General features: G+C 37.7%; 2 protein-coding genes across 8 annotated transcripts in view; one reads left to right on the top strand and one right to left on the bottom strand.

Annotated features, from left to right (window-relative positions):
• The window catches only part of si:dkey-94e7.2 (uncharacterized protein LOC100141353 homolog), a 29,590-nt gene extending 26,506 nt beyond the window's left edge, over nt 1-3,084 (top strand). For both annotated transcript variants that reach the window (XM_058758295.1, XM_058758287.1), the window contains 6 exons: nt 510-625; nt 774-929; nt 1,084-1,188; nt 1,378-1,587; nt 1,691-1,883; nt 2,001-3,084. In XM_058758295.1, the coding sequence (XP_058614278.1) occupies nt 510-625; nt 774-929; nt 1,084-1,188; nt 1,378-1,587; nt 1,691-1,883; nt 2,001-2,103 (883 nt within the window). In that variant the 3' untranslated portion in view covers nt 2,104-3,084. The remainder of the gene's footprint in view (nt 1-509; nt 626-773; nt 930-1,083; nt 1,189-1,377; nt 1,588-1,690; nt 1,884-2,000) is intronic.
• A 1,351-nt stretch (nt 3,085-4,435) lies between these two features.
• LOC131527412 (oxygen-regulated protein 1) lies at nt 4,436-15,375 on the bottom strand. 6 transcript variants are annotated; one of them, XM_058756484.1, is made up of 6 exons: nt 15,169-15,375; nt 14,769-14,839; nt 12,824-12,938; nt 11,103-11,782; nt 10,383-10,539; nt 4,436-10,238 (listed from the first exon to the last, which is right to left on the bottom strand). In XM_058756484.1, exons 4-6 carry the CDS (start codon nt 11,769-11,771, stop codon nt 4,780-4,782), a joined length of 6,285 nt encoding a protein of 2,094 aa, XP_058612467.1. In that variant the 5' UTR covers nt 11,772-11,782; nt 12,824-12,938; nt 14,769-14,839; nt 15,169-15,375; the 3' UTR covers nt 4,436-4,779. The 6 variants fall into 6 exon arrangements, with proteins under 6 accessions (XP_058612467.1, XP_058612477.1, XP_058612497.1 ...); XM_058756494.1 differs by having other exon boundaries at nt 15,112-15,375; XM_058756514.1 differs by having other exon boundaries at nt 4,436-10,235; nt 14,769-15,375.
• Nucleotides 15,376-15,556: the final 181 nt, after the last annotated feature.

The raw sequence follows: 15,556 nt of genomic DNA on the forward strand, positions 1-15,556 counted from the left end.
TTATTGCTGCTACAGTAATTCATTTTTTTTTTTTTAGTTTACACATTTAAAACTGGAATATAATTTAATTTCACTCACATATGTTTCATAAAAACATAATCCTTTCTGGTTTACAATCTGCCATCAAAATGATACATTTATTTATTCTAGCTGCTGAGAAAAGGCTAAACGATCCGCCACCTGCAGGATCCTCACATGCGATAGCCTACTAACTGGGACAACTTCTTTATGTTTACAGACGTGACGTAATTTCCTGCGAAAACCTACCCGTACCACTCAAATTAGAAAACATTATTATAAGCTAACCGTTGTGAATCAGGCTAAAGCAAAGCGATAGTTTTGAACACTGGCTGGTTATGTACTTGCTCAAATATTGATTTCGGATCATTTTTAACCAAAAAAAGTTACGGACTGCAGCTTTAAGAAATGCTAGGAAGTTCACCTTAAAATGTAAATTCTGTCATTTGTGCACTGTTCCTTTAACTTACATTTATGATGAATTTGCACAGAGAAATGTTCGGTGGCCAGTGGTCATCTAGCACACGACTCGATGGCAAAACAATCATTATAACTGGAGCAAATACTGGCATTGGAAAAGAAACCGCAAGAGACCTGGCAAAACGCGGTATCACATTTATCTTATTCTTGTGTGCAGTTACCAGTTAAATCAGATTCTAGAAACTAACTAAAACTAAAAAACATGAAATGCATGTTACACAAATTTATTTAAGATACCAATTATAAAAGTCATAGTTTTTGGAGTTGTTCCACAGGGCCCAGGATAATAATGGCTTGCAGAGACCTTGAGAAAGCAGAAGGAGCACAGAAAGAGATCATGGAGGAATCAGGGAACCAAAACATAGTGATCAAGAAACTAGACTTATCTGACACCAAGTCAATCAGAGAATTTGCTGAGGTAATCAACAACGGTAAGTGATTAATATAAGAGTTTTACACCAAAATCTGACTGTGTATTGATCTAACAAAACTGTTTTCTTGAACTTGACAACACGATTCACTCAAAAATACCAATGTGTCTCCTACAGTAGACCAAAATAATTATTAAAACCCTCTTGTTTCCAGAGGAAAGAGCTCTTCACATACTCATTAACAATGCTGGGATCATGATGTGCCCCTACTCTAAGACAGCAGATGGTTTTGAGATGCAGTTTGGTGTCAACCACTTAGGTAAAGTGTTTTTCTTGTTCATTCAAACGCAGTGTGTCAGAGACCTCTTCTTTAATGCAAAAATGCATATTTTACCAATAATACTCCTTTGCATATTTTTACCTTTAACTTGCTGCATGTTTAATGGTGCAGACTTACTGTATATGATGTGTGCTGTTGAACAATTACTTAAACTTATATGTCAATTAGGTCACTTCCTGTTAACCTTCCTGTTGATTGATCTGCTGAAGAGATCTGCCCCCTCAAGAATCATCAACCTTTCCTCCATGGCTCATAGTTGGGGCACAATAGCACTTGATGATATCAATAGTGAGAGGAATTACCACAGTAGGAGGGCATATGGTCAGAGTAAATTGGCCAATATCCTTTTCACTCGCTCCTTGGCCAAAAAACTCAAGGGTAAGTATTCTGTAAAAAACCTGGAAGATTAAATAAATAGGAAAATTAATGGGTACTTGTGCCAGGGGAGTACTTTTTGATCTATCATGAATTGTATCTTCAGACACAGGTGTTACAGCATATGCAGTTCATCCAGGAATTGTGCGGACAGAACTTAAAAGACATATGAATCTCGGACTTCTAATCATGTGGAAGGTTGTCAGACCTTTCACAAAGACCCCAGTGCAGGGAGCACAAACTACCATCTACTGCGCAGTGCAACCAGAATTAGACAAAGAGAGTGGTGGTTACTACAGGTATTGAATTGTGTCACACTGCATTAAATACAGTTGCAGAGGCAACACATATAAACTGACTGGATCCAATAATGAATTTGTTTTGTTTGATTTTTCTGTCTTTCTCATTTTCTAAAGCAACTGCAGTCCTTCAAGATGTACTAGAGCTGCTAGAGATGATGAAATGGCTGAGAAACTTTGGGAGCTCAGCTGCAAAATGCTGGGAATAGTCTGGGACTGAATGCAGTGTTTTCCATAAACAATTCAGTATATCCATTGTTATTTACTATTATTATTGTTATATACAATTAATTCCAACATGAACACCCAAGTAAAAATGCCATGACACAAACTCTTATATCAACAAATATTTATTTCTCAGTAGGTTGCTTTTATTTCAAAGTTTAGAGGTCAAACAATATTTTCAGTTAGAATAGTTCATTTTATTTCCCCCATTCAAAGACCTCCATTTGCATTATCAAATGGTTTAGACTCTGATATAATTACATTATACAGCGAGCATGTAACAATTATATATTACAACACCTTTTGTGCTGAAGGAAATAAGTATATAACACCTTCATAAATTTATCAAATTAATCTATACAGTTTAATAAAATCGATCCTTTGTAGAGGTGATGCAATTTTATTTGATATGAGCACAATAAAAAGAATCACATTTAATGTGATAATGATGACAGCTGCCTTCGATACAGTTATTCATTGTTGTACATCATATTTTTACATTGCGCTCTTCCCCGAGGTTATTGTGCTATGATATTAATACTGGAGTAAAAACTGCATTTTTAAATGTAAAAGACACCAACAAAAGAAAAGAAAAGAAAACTAAAAAAAAATTCAACCAATTCAAATAATAAATATTTTCAGTTTAACAGATAACACACTGCTAAATGGGTTTACCCATGGATCGATTGTTTGCCAGTGTTTCACGTGACCTAAGAAAAACATGAATCTACAGGACCAATAATGGCACAAATATATCAGACAACAGAGCATTGTTCACTCTTCTCCTATTCTAACCAAATTACATTGGTTGAAGTAACAGTATAAATGACTTCTCTATGTATTTGAGAACTTCCAAGATATTTTGAAATGTGGGGTAACACTTTAAAATAATGGTCCGTTGTTAACAAATAACTATGCAGCAAGTAATAGGTAGTACCACATTAACACCAAACTTAATACTATTAATTAATATGGAAGCAATATTATCTGCATTAAGTAATGGCAAATTTAGGACAAAAGTAGTTCCTTATTAGGTATTCAGAAGGTACTAAATAAAAATATCCACATCAATTATTATGATCTATTATTAAAGAAAACAATTAATTACTAACCACAACAGTAACGTGTCTAAAAGTAAACCATTTTCTTGTTTTAGACAATTATTATTTAGACATTATTTGCGGAAACTTATTTATGAATATTATATCCCCCCAAATAAGTTGGCTACAGGTTGAGATTGTGACTACTATACTCTTATTAAAGAGTAGTTTATATCAAACTTAAACACAGAATAATAATAATGATAATTTTAACTAATTATGAAGGGATGCTGACAAGCCCATGATTGGATTAGTTGACTATTATGAGCTGTATTCACTGTCAGTTCAATTCTTCTCCGACTTCAAAACACCTAGTGACAGTATCCTGGGAAAGACTTCTCTTTAGGATATGAATTTAAACAACGATGGTCTCTTGTCAAAAACTATTTGCATCCTTAATTAAAATATTGAATGCACCGTGTCAAGCACAAAACAACATCTTCCAGATTACAATGTCTGTTACAATATCACTAGGGCCTCACAGAAATGTAGGACTGCACAGTATGTGTCAGATATAAAATATATAAAATAACTTAATAAATTACTTGTGAAATCAATGTCAACCCCTCACTAATTACTCAAGCATTACCTTGTCAGCCCGCAGGAACCAATAGTGGTCTGGACCATTATTTTAAAGTGAAAAACTTGTTTACCTCTCTACTCAAGTGTTACTTTGTCAGCCCACTTGAGTATTAGTGACGGGTTAAGTTGTTTAACTTTTTAACGTGTTTTTCACTTTAAAATAATGGTCCAGATCTCTAGTAGTTCCTGCGGGCTGACAACGTAACGCTTGAGTAATTAGTGAGGGGTTGACATCTATTTTACAAGTAATTTAATATGTTTTTAGAAATGTTACTGTTGTGATTAGTAATTAATTGGTTATACTTTATTAATTGGTCATAGTTAGCAAGCTCTTTATGAGGATATTTTTATTTAGTAATTATTGAATATCTAATAAGGACCTACCTTTGTCCTAAATTTGCTATTACTTACTGCCAAGTTAATCTTGCTTCCATATTAGTTGTCTTAAGCTCAGTGTTAATGTAGTACTACCTATTACTTCCTGTATAGTTACATGGGACCACTTAAAGAGTGAGGCAACACAACACACAGAGATCATTCAGCAGACAACTCCTCAAAAAAAGGTACTTTGCGATGCTGTTTTAAACTTGCACATGCAATGTTATGTCTTTTAATCTTAGTATTCTATATACCTGGGGATTTTTTACCAAATAAGAGACAGGTCCACATTAGGAAACAAATGCAAATTTTGCTCTATGAGAAATACCACTTAGGAAGTTCAATAAATTCAAGTAAATCAGATGATTTGTGCAATACAGCCCCTGTGAAATGAAAATACACGTCTGAAATAACCCAAAACTGTTTACGACTGAAAGCTTAAATACCAGGAGGCACCAAAGTGAGGAAATTAAAGTCTTTTCACTGCAGTTAAAGACTGTATGCCTTTACATTTTGCTGTTCAAACAGTTTAAGTAAATAAGCTACTACAAATAAATTAAATCTGACAATACCTTAGAAGTGCTTGTAGCTGGTTTATTTTCCCTTTTGAACTATAGAATTGGGCAGTGTTGCCCACACCTGAGATTTAGACCCTCCCTTGACTCCTCCTCTTGTACTCTCCAACTGTCTTGACTCTGAGATCTGTTAGTACCAGATCCCGACCCCTCCTGAGGATGAACTTTCCCATCAGGCAGTTTGAACTCAACAGATGCGAATGAAGACATACTTCCATTTTTCTTTGCCCACATTTTAGAGGACTCACCCATCGGAGATACCTTAAGTTCCTTGTTTCTCCTAGCGTTCCCTCCACTGCTGCCATTATTGACACTTTGGGCATCCAAGAGAGGATCAGAGTCACTGCTATGTGCCATGTTGAAGTACGTACACTTTGGTGTAGGGGGTTTAGCCATGTCCTCCAGCTCAGAAGAGGATATTACAGCCAGAGGCGAGGCTTGGTTCTCACAACCTGGGTAGGCTGAATCCTCACTTCTGTTGTCCTGAGCCGTGTCAGCTGATGTGGTGTCTCCATTTCCGTACATTCCCATAGTTGCAGGAGGAGAGTTACGGATGAGGTGGTTTTCCTTGAGAAGCCACCTGCCTTTATCAATCAGCACTCCCTCTCCAGAGTCCACGTTGTCTTTTAAAGCCATGCACTGTACCGACTCAGAATCTCCATCAAGTGAACTTTTATCGCTTGGCGATCTACTGTGGGATACTGTCTCCTGGATTGCGCTTTTGGTATCCTGAAAAGAAGCAAGACTGCTGCTTTTTAAACTTGGACTGGGAGTGGGTTTTGTTGTCATCCATGTGGACGATTTCATCAAGCCGTTCTCTTTTACATGGTTTATACTTTTTGGCTTCCCTGAACTTCGTTTTATGATTTCTCGAAAGATACGTAACCTCTCTGCCTCCTCTTCTCCACTCTCCGTAAAAAGCTCCTGTGACTGGTATCCACCATTGTCGGATGTCTCAGGCCTATAATCAGACAAATCTGATGTATTTGGGCTCTGGAGACATTTTTGACCATACTGATTATCTATCTTTTGGCAAGCCGTAAACGTCTCCCTCATTTTGTGTTTGTCTGGCTCTATTCTGAGGTTGCCATTTGAATCACATGTGACAGTCAGGGTAGAGGACAACAAAGCCGAATTGATTATGTCTAGCAGATCTTGTGAGATCTCAGTTGGATGTAGTAGATAATGATAGCCATGCTCCATACCTAAACTCTCAGCTTTCTCAAAATGGTGCTCACTGGTACTCAAACTGCTGCATGACTCCCCTTCCACAGAATCTTTAGTATCAGTACAAGAGTGTCTAACACCATTCAAGCTATTATGAGAATCAAGCGAACCTACATAGTCTTCCTCTTCTACATCACACTCTTCAGCAGAACTGTCCTTTTTAGAGAGACTACCTTCCTCTAATGTCTGGACTTTGCAGGGTTCGGAATCACTTGTGTTTGGCTTTGTTTCTGTCACATCTTCATCCGCAACCTCAGGATCAGAGATTGTACAAGAATCTGGTTCAGCATTTGGATCTACTCGTTCACAAACTTCAGAGTTCTCATGGTCCACTTCATTAATGTCATGTTCTTCCAAAAGCCCATTTTCAATTTGTTGTGTTTTCTCGTATTCAGCTTCAGGAGTCATACTATTTTCATCATTACTACCATATTGAGGGCTGCTGTTGCAGTGTGGATCAGGATCCTCACCTTCTGAAATCTCTGGCGCATCTTCTTGATTATCTGCATCTTTGACATCAGGAGACATCACCTGATCCTCTTCTTGGCTGGATGATTCTGATGTTTGCTCTCTACATTCACCCTCTGTATCACGATGAGGTGATGATGTCTCTGAGTGAAGGGAATTACATTCTGATGAGATGGACTTGTTTTCTTGTTCATGTCCTCCATCACTAATTGTTTTCTCAAAATCAGGTAGATCAGCTTCCTCTCTGACACAGTCCTCAACTGTATTGTACTGATTGTCCTCATTTAGCTCAGCTGCCTCTCTGTCTGAAAATGGCACACACTCAGTTCCTGATGCTGAACACGAGCGTTTGGCATTTGTGTCTTCGGGTTCTGAAGCATCTGATTGTTCGCTAGTTACCCTGATGTTCTGAATGGTGTCCTCCTCCTCTTCATCAGTGTCTCGTTCTTCAATAATCTCTGGCGTTACACTGTCCTCTCTTTCACAAATGTTGTCTTGGTGATCAGAGAGCTCAGAAACTTCTTCTACAGCTACATCTGTTATTTTTTGTTCTGATGTTGGAGAACGATTTCCTTCACCATTATTGTTTTCAGATTCAGAGTCTTCATGCATTACCCTTTCTTGCATGTTCTCTGCATTCATCTGTTTGTTATCAAATGTCTCTAAAACATCTGCTTTACTTGAACCACTACCATTACCTTCAGGTGATTGAATGGGCACTGCTATACCAGAATCTTCATTACCCATGTCCTCTTCTATAGTTTCTGAGTCAGGGGAATGAGCTTGCATTAAACAGAATTCCTGAGATTCTGGTTCCATTTGATCATTGGTTATGTCATCATTGGTTTTGTCATTGTCTTGGTCGATATTCTCCTTTTCCTCTTCCATGTCAGCAGCTTTCTCTAAACTACCACTTAAGGAGCCATCTTCATTTTCCTTTTCTTTACCTGAAATTTCACTGATGGTATCATCGTGTTTAATTACGTCTTCTTGATTAAAATACTGTGGTTCTCCTTCAACAAGAGAGGAAATCTCTCTGTGAAGATCTTCAGGCATGTTCAGTTCATCCAGTAACTGTTCTATATTAAAACTGCACTGTTTTTCCTGATCTTCTGTTTCTCCTTCTAAGTCCACTTCTACGGCAAACTCCTGCTCTGAGAATCTTGGTGACAGTGGCGGACTCTCTTCAAAGACATTTTGCTCTTGGAAATCTCTCCAGCTTTGTTTTAGTTTGGATGAAGTTGAACTTTGAAGACTGGTCAAGCTGGCCTTCAGCTCATCTTCATCTTTAATATTGGATATTTTTTCCAAGGACTGCATTACCTGCAGGGCCTCTGGACAGACATTAGAGTTGCTGGCTTGTGATTCATCTTTGTAGAGGACTGAAAATCCATCTCTCAGAGTCATCAGAGACAAGAAAGACAGAAGAGCTCTTGAGGGAGACCCAAAGGCAGAGGCCACCTGAGTGGAAAAATCCGGGAGGCTACTGGACTTTTCCTTTTCCAAAGGTGTTAAACAGGTCGGACTCAACGCATGCTTGATGGACTGAACAGACAAACACAACTGTTGCAAAACCGGTTTCATGCCTGACCTAACTCTGACCTCTGTACTTTGTGATGTCCCAGAAGTGTCAGGAGGAACCAAGTTCTCAGATGACTTGTGCATTCTTACAAGACCCTCCTGTTCAGAATTTACCCTCAAAATTGGCATCGATTTACAAAATCCTCTTGGCCTTTGTGGCTCAGTCAGCTCTCCCTCACACATTATTTGTACAGGTGGGTGAAAAGTTGGCCACTCATCAGCATTATCTTCTAGAGAAGGGCCTTCAACATCTTTTTCAGGGTCACTTTTAATCTCAGAGCCATCAGTGGAGCCACTCCCTATCTGGAATACTGCTCTTGGTACAATCTCTGGATGGTTTGTCTCATCATCGTAGGGCACAGATTCTGGTTCAATTTTATTTAGCCAGCTTTCAACGTATTGATTTACACTGGAGGAGGATAATTGTAGCACAGGCAATGACACACTTTCACTCAACTCCTGTTTTTGTTTAGAGGATTTTTTTGATCTGACACCATTCATTGACCTTTGTTTCGCTAGCCTCTTTATTGGGGCTGGTGATTGAATGTCTAAACTATTCTTCTTTAGTTTAGGCCCCTGAGAGTCATGGCCATTTGTGTTCACTTTGTGGGAGATGTCATTGATGGTTTTATCTTTTAACTTGAGATCTTCATCTGACCGACTTTGATTCCCAGTATTGAGATTCAAGTGTCTTATCTTCGGAGAACTTTCAAATGTTTTTGTCTTCTTATTTTTGTCTCTTTCAGCTTTGTGTTCACGTCTGTCACTTTCTGCTGAGCTAGTCTTTTTCTCTGATCCTGTGTGGCTTAGTGTATCTGACGTCATTTGGAGGTCTTTTGAAGACCCTGGTGCACTGCCCCTTATTTTTTTCCCAAATCCATTAGATTCAGAAGAAGTACTTTTCTTTGATTTTTTGGACTTTGGTGTATTATTTTTATTACTAACAATGCTTTTATCATCAGAGACTTGTTCCATCGCTGCTGCTGGATGCATCATTTCCTTTTCAGTCATTTCAGACGTTTGTTTTTCATCATCAGTGAGGATGGATGGATTATTGTTCATCTTTTTTGGAGGTGTTGAACAGGCAGATGATAATGATAGCATATTGGATTTTCCACCATCCTGGGAACTGGAACTTGTGGACTGCCTAGTGAGATCTACATCGCAATCATTACTTGACGAACGGGGTCCTGAGTCTGTTGAGCCTGGCTTACTGTGAGGCAAAGCTTTTGTGTGATATCCAGACTTGTTGTCCACATACACCTGTGTATTTGCATTGTAATTGTCACACGTACCCTGTGATTCATATATGTGCATCACAGTCTCTGTTATTCCCATCGTCCCATTGTTTTGTAGCTGAAGAATCTGTGCAACACCTGAGGATCTAAAGGAACTGTCAGGCTTTTTCTGCTTAACCTCTCCTAATTCACTTTTCCCAGGTTTTGACACAGTTCTTGTGCTGCTGCTACTGCTGCGACTGACGACACAGTAACCCTCCGTCAGCTCTCCCTGTGCAGTTCTCTCCAAATACGAGTACGCGCCTACTTTACTCTCCTGAACTTCAGTCTCTGAAACGGTTTTGATGTTTTCGACTGAGGCCTCTTTTCTTTGTTGTCTGGGACCTGGAGTAGGTAGCCTTCTATAGATGGACTTGGGTTTTTCAGATGATGTATCACTGCCATAATGTTCCCTTTCTTCTTTGATGAATCCTACAGATTTGTTAGCGAGTGTATTGATTTCTTTCGAATCTAGGCTGTGAGGTCCATTCGACTCTTTGCCTGAGTCATTGGTTACATCTAATGAGTTTGCACCTGATTCTGGCTTGGAATTGCACACTGCTCTCTGCTGGTTATTAACAGAAATGCGGCTCAGTGTAGTTTTCCAGTGGATCATTTCCTCTTGTTTTATAGTAAGATGCACCTTCATCTCCACTGTCATGCTGCCATCTTCATTGACCCGAAATGATTTTTCAATGTCGTCTTCGTTAGGTATAATGGGGCAATTCCTCTGCTCCACACCATCCGTAAAGTCACAGGTCTCCATCTCATCTGATCCCACTGGCTGACTGCCTTCGGTTTCCATTGATTCATTATTTGTCCTATTGTGCTCAGTCAGATTTCCATTTAGTGACTTATTGATCTGCTCTACAAGGAACCTCTCAGAAGATAAAGAGAAATTCCTTGATCTTGAAATAGTCCCAGCTGGAATCTTTTTTTCTTCTTATGGACGAATGATCCGATATTATTAGAAGACAGAAGATGGAAGATGGCAAGGGGGAAAAAAACATCATCAATTAAACTTGAAAAGTAAGGCAAAGTGCTAAAAATTAATTATAAAAAAAATATATAATAATTTTGGCTTACGTAGTAGTGTCTCAGTTTGTGTTGGATGGAAAGATTCAGATATCCTTGACTGGACTTTAGTGGGAGCTTGGAGATTGTAGATTCCTGTTCTGAAGGGTTCGTTACCAGCTGCCACAACAATCCCAGAGCACAAGATGAGGGCAGGAAGTCCTTCAACCTATAAATACAACAGGAACTTAAGTGCATCCAATAAATAACATTATTCATTTTTTTTTTCAGAAACTTTATGACATATGATAGACAGCTAACATGAGCTTTAGTCAGTCATGTGTGTGACATTCCTCAAGACACCATAGGGACAAGAGCGATTACAGTGTACTCTCACAGCTGGGGGTAAGAATTAAAACATCATGGCTTAGTACATCAAGGATTGACGGAATGACTGTAACGAACAAAGACATAGTATACTAAAACGATCAAAATCTTGCACAAAAACATACCTAATAGACTAAACATTCAACGACAAGGCAAAACAAAACTGTCTCAAAAATATTTCAAGACAGGTATTGCAAAAGAGCCATTAAACAGTGCTAAAATCTTTTGTACAAAACCAAAACATTACAGTGTAATATCACAGCATTTTAGTTTATTTTCTGTTAGTCAAATACATAGTAGTATAACTGAGTGTTTACATAAAATACATCAAATTTAATATACTTATTTTTAGAAAATATTGAAGATTTTTTTAAAAGAACTTGTTTATATTTATTATATACTTACTCTTCTGCCATCTTCTGTGTAAAGCTTCACAACTGGGAACTGCATCACTTTAGAAAGATAATCCAAAAGAGCTTCAAAATTTGGGGCTGTTCTCCTATGAAGAACAACTACTCGCTTCATGCTCGGATCCCTGTTTTTGTACACCGTCAGTCTTTTTGGTGTTCGTACCACCACTGTGTTTTCTGTCATTTTTCCTGCCCTTGTGGTCACTTCATTTCTCTTTACTAGCTGCCGGACCAGTTCTCTGCGTGCTTTATGTCCTGCACTGACAGGTCTGGTAGTGTTCCAAGGGAGCTGTCTCTTATGGACCTCATCCAAGTTAAAAGGCTTGACTTTCTTCTGATCTGAGCACAGATAAGAGCCCCCATCCTGCACATCATCAAGGGTGCGGACAACATGTGTTCCCCTGGGTGTCGTGATGGTTCTTACCCCAAATGGCAGAGGCACTTTCTTGGAGAGGGCATCTAGAAGGGCATCAAAGGTTTTAAAAGTGCGGCTGTTGATGACCATCCGGTGACCTGTGAACTGAGGGTCCCCGCTCTTGTAGAAACATACTCTCTTAGTGTTAATGGGGTCTGGTTGGGGGTGTAGTGATCTGGAGACCAATGTCTGCACACTCCCCACAGATATGTCGGGATGGGGTGCATCATTAAGGTGTGTTGTGCTCATATTAAGAGATACTGGAAAAAAAAGAACCAAGAGTTAAATAACAAAGACATTTTTTTCCAGTTTAATATGACTTTTCTCAACATCACAGGGTTTTTCTTTTTCATTGTGCATAATAACAATATACATTATGCATTGCATGCCATAACATTGTTCTGTTCTTACTATCAGCGTCCCATTAGGTTTAATTCTACCGTACTGAAATTGCTTCCAAATTCACTTTGTGTCACCCATAAAGTGTTTTTGTAAATGAATGTACTCTGGGGGACTTTCAGCTGATGACAACAAAACAAAACCTTTAAATTATGTGATATGCTCTTTATAATGAAGTCTTTATACTTTGCAATTCTTTCAACTACAAATGCATTCGAAAAATCAATCTGTAGTTCATTAGCAGCAACAGCTACATTCGTCTTTCAGGTACTGTTTTCAATTTTTCATCATAGTCATTAATGAAATGGCTTCTTGCAGTCAACAGTGAAATGGCCTCTCTTAAGGGCTTGAAGAGTTTGCTCATAACGTTCGCATTACATGGTCAGGTATAAAAATGGATGTGAATGAACAAATGCTAATGTTAACATTTACTGAACTAAACTTAAACTTAGTATAGATCAAAACGAATAATGTATATTTTTATGTTGATCTTAAAAAGAACTCTAGAAAACTAAATATGGAAACAGGCCACTAGTCCTAAAATGTACTGAATGCTATCTGAAAACACCATCTTTATACAGATTGCTTTGCCGTGTGGCAAGGACAGCCTCATTCAAGAATTTTTCTGTGCAGTAAACTACTGCGTAACAGCCACAAGACATGTTCTGGAAACCATGATTCAAAAGCACATGTATATAAAGCTCAAACATAGTAATCGCTTTCTAATCTGCTGCAAATTCAATCCATACAATGTATCTTAAAACAAACACCATACTGAATAATATCTTACGATTAGCACACACTTTCTACAGCAGGTTAATGTATCAATATAAACATTAAAAATATACAGAACATGTTACTAGTTTTTATGCTACTATTTAGATAAAAGCCACTCATCCTACCTTATTTCACATTTTCAGGAGGGTTGAGTTGGTGAGTTGTTGTCCAACTGAAGAGATTATGAACAACGCTCAAGGCTATTTTGGGACGGCAGGCATCAGGGTCGATTTGTGTAATCTTTGGTCATGATTAAACAGCATTTTAGAGAAAGAGCATCAAGAATACTATCATTGTAAGCCTTCATATATTAAACAAATGTAAAAACAGAACATTTTTAAATTGGTTGTTTGTATAATCTAAGCATAAACATATAAAACATATAATCAAACTGTGTATTTAGCTTATGAGGTTTCTAACAGTACAGTACTGATAACCATAATAACAGTAAGTGTCATACTGAATGATATACTAACATAAAGCATCATAATTAAGTTAAGCAACAACCTCCATGCAAACCTTTCGGCTGATCTCAACTGTTTATATAGCATAATACCTGCATCTTTGTCTCATCTCACTGTATAATCAGCTAAACAAATTACATTTGTACACACTGTTTTAGTGGTTTTCACTTAAACATAATGAGACATGAAGTATTTGTTCTGCTGTGTGTGATATCCAGCAGATGGCTAAAGGTGTTTCTAATTTCTTGCAGAGATATAAGCAGATTTAAGGCCTCTGTTAATAGGGATTAGAGTGGGGTGAAGTGGAGAGGTTTTATGCTGTAGCTGACTATAAGGGAAAGGGAAGTCTCAGCTGGTAAAGCATGTGTCTCTCAGTGGGAGCGTAACTGTGACTATGGAAGCACAGCAGGAATATTGTGATTGTGATTGGTTTACAGCAGAGCAACACCAGTTCTTAATGCATTACATCTGGGGAGATGGTAATCTTGTATCAAATAAATCAATCAGCATGAGATATGCATATATACAACACAAAGGAGTGAACTTTACTTGCTGAACCTGTTCCTTGTTTAACTTTTATTCATTTTTTCTTCATAATGAGACATTGTGTGATGTTTGTTCATTGATATTCAGCAGTTTCTAGTAATCTCAAGGCTCCCCGTCATGTCTCAGATAGTTTTATAGGATTTCCTTATCAGCGTGGGGTGGAGATTAGCCTTGCAGTGTTTCTAGGGAAATTTCAAGCAGTTTGGTTTCGGCGAACAGTTTTGTTCACTGATCAAGCTCTTACTCTATTCTAACTAGTTAAGTTTCAGAGCAGTATATAAGGTACATTCTTGCTGTCATTATCAAAACGTGCCATAATAATTATTGATTTTGTTGGTCATGTAGGTGTTAGGGCAAAACAAATTCACTGGATGTGGAATCACGTTGTCTTGATCTCTAAGGATTAGAGGCTTGCACACATGCAAGGCGCTGAGTAAAACAGACATGGGATTTTATTTAATAACAAGCAAGCACTGTGAGAGTGACAAAGCACATTTAAATTGCATCAATAACATTAAAAGCAAAGAGCATTTAATAACCGACTAAATATATATATATATTTATTATATACTTAAAAATGGGGGTTCTATAAGATATGTAAAATAAAACCAGAAAAGTCTTAAACAGATTCTCACATATCCATTGTATTTAAAGTAGTATATAAGCCCTAAGTATGGCTATACTTTGTTTTTAGATTTTAGATGTGTATATGAAACATATCAGAACATTATTAATTATATCTAAACCAGTGTTACAAACACCAGGACCAATATATTATTGATAGCAAAAGACATATTTAGATAAAGTTTTATTTCTTTCGCCTTGTCATATACCAAGAATGTTGATATATACTTATTTACTGAAATCTCAAATTCAGTTTAAGAACAATTAAGTTCCATCTAGTAAATTGATTAACTTCTTTCGCCATTCTATTTCTTTCTGAAATTTTCAAGCAAAGTGTTGAGCTTGAGCTTTGAAATCCTGCTGATTAATCAGGAAGACAATTTAGGCCAATATGAAAGGATGATGTATAAAACGAATTGTCTGCATGTTCAGCTACCCCAGGAAAAGGCCAGTCTCCCACAATCCACAGCATCATTACACTTGTGCATTATGTTCTGCCACCTACGTCTTTAAAAAAAGAAGAAAGAAATTAAACAGTGTTTTATACACAGTATAACTTTCCACAATATTCACATGCCTGCTCATTATACATTCAAGCAAACTACTGTGATAGACTAACACAGACAACATAATAATGTTCTGTAGTTTACACAATTTTTGCTTCTCAATTTTCAGCATCCACTAATATCTTCGTGTCCGCCTCTGTTCATTCATAACATTTGGAGGCACACAACAAACATATAGCTTACCACTACACCAATATAATTAGAAATGCGTACCAAAGGAACTTTTTAGTCATATATATCCCCACTAACTGATTATAAATACATTACCACCTTATCCACCAGCAAAACCTGTTGTTGTTGTTATTATGTTGTGTCAGCCGTTGTAGTAGTAAAACGAGCACGAGCGCACTCTAGTGTTGCAAACAGAGGTTACCAGAATCTCGCCACACAGTACTTTCGCCACAAATCACTGCTAAATCGCTCCATACCATACGGCTCAAGATATTTTACATCTTGTGCATAACATTTGAATCACTTGTGTCTCTTAAAACTAGATTAAATACATTAATTCAGAACGCTTCCAGTGTGACGCGCGTTCGTTTCTTCGATTAGTCTTGCCTGCGCTTTGCGTCGATTGATTCATGGCGCCTCTAGTCAATGGTTTGATTAGTAATGTCTGAGCTTTTCATAGAAACGCCTTCCTGCCAGAGCTGTTGCG

Source organism: Onychostoma macrolepis, chromosome 02 (assembly GCF_012432095.1).
Source record: "Onychostoma macrolepis isolate SWU-2019 chromosome 02, ASM1243209v1, whole genome shotgun sequence".
Classification (NCBI taxonomy): Eukaryota; Metazoa; Chordata; class Actinopteri; order Cypriniformes; family Cyprinidae; genus Onychostoma; species Onychostoma macrolepis.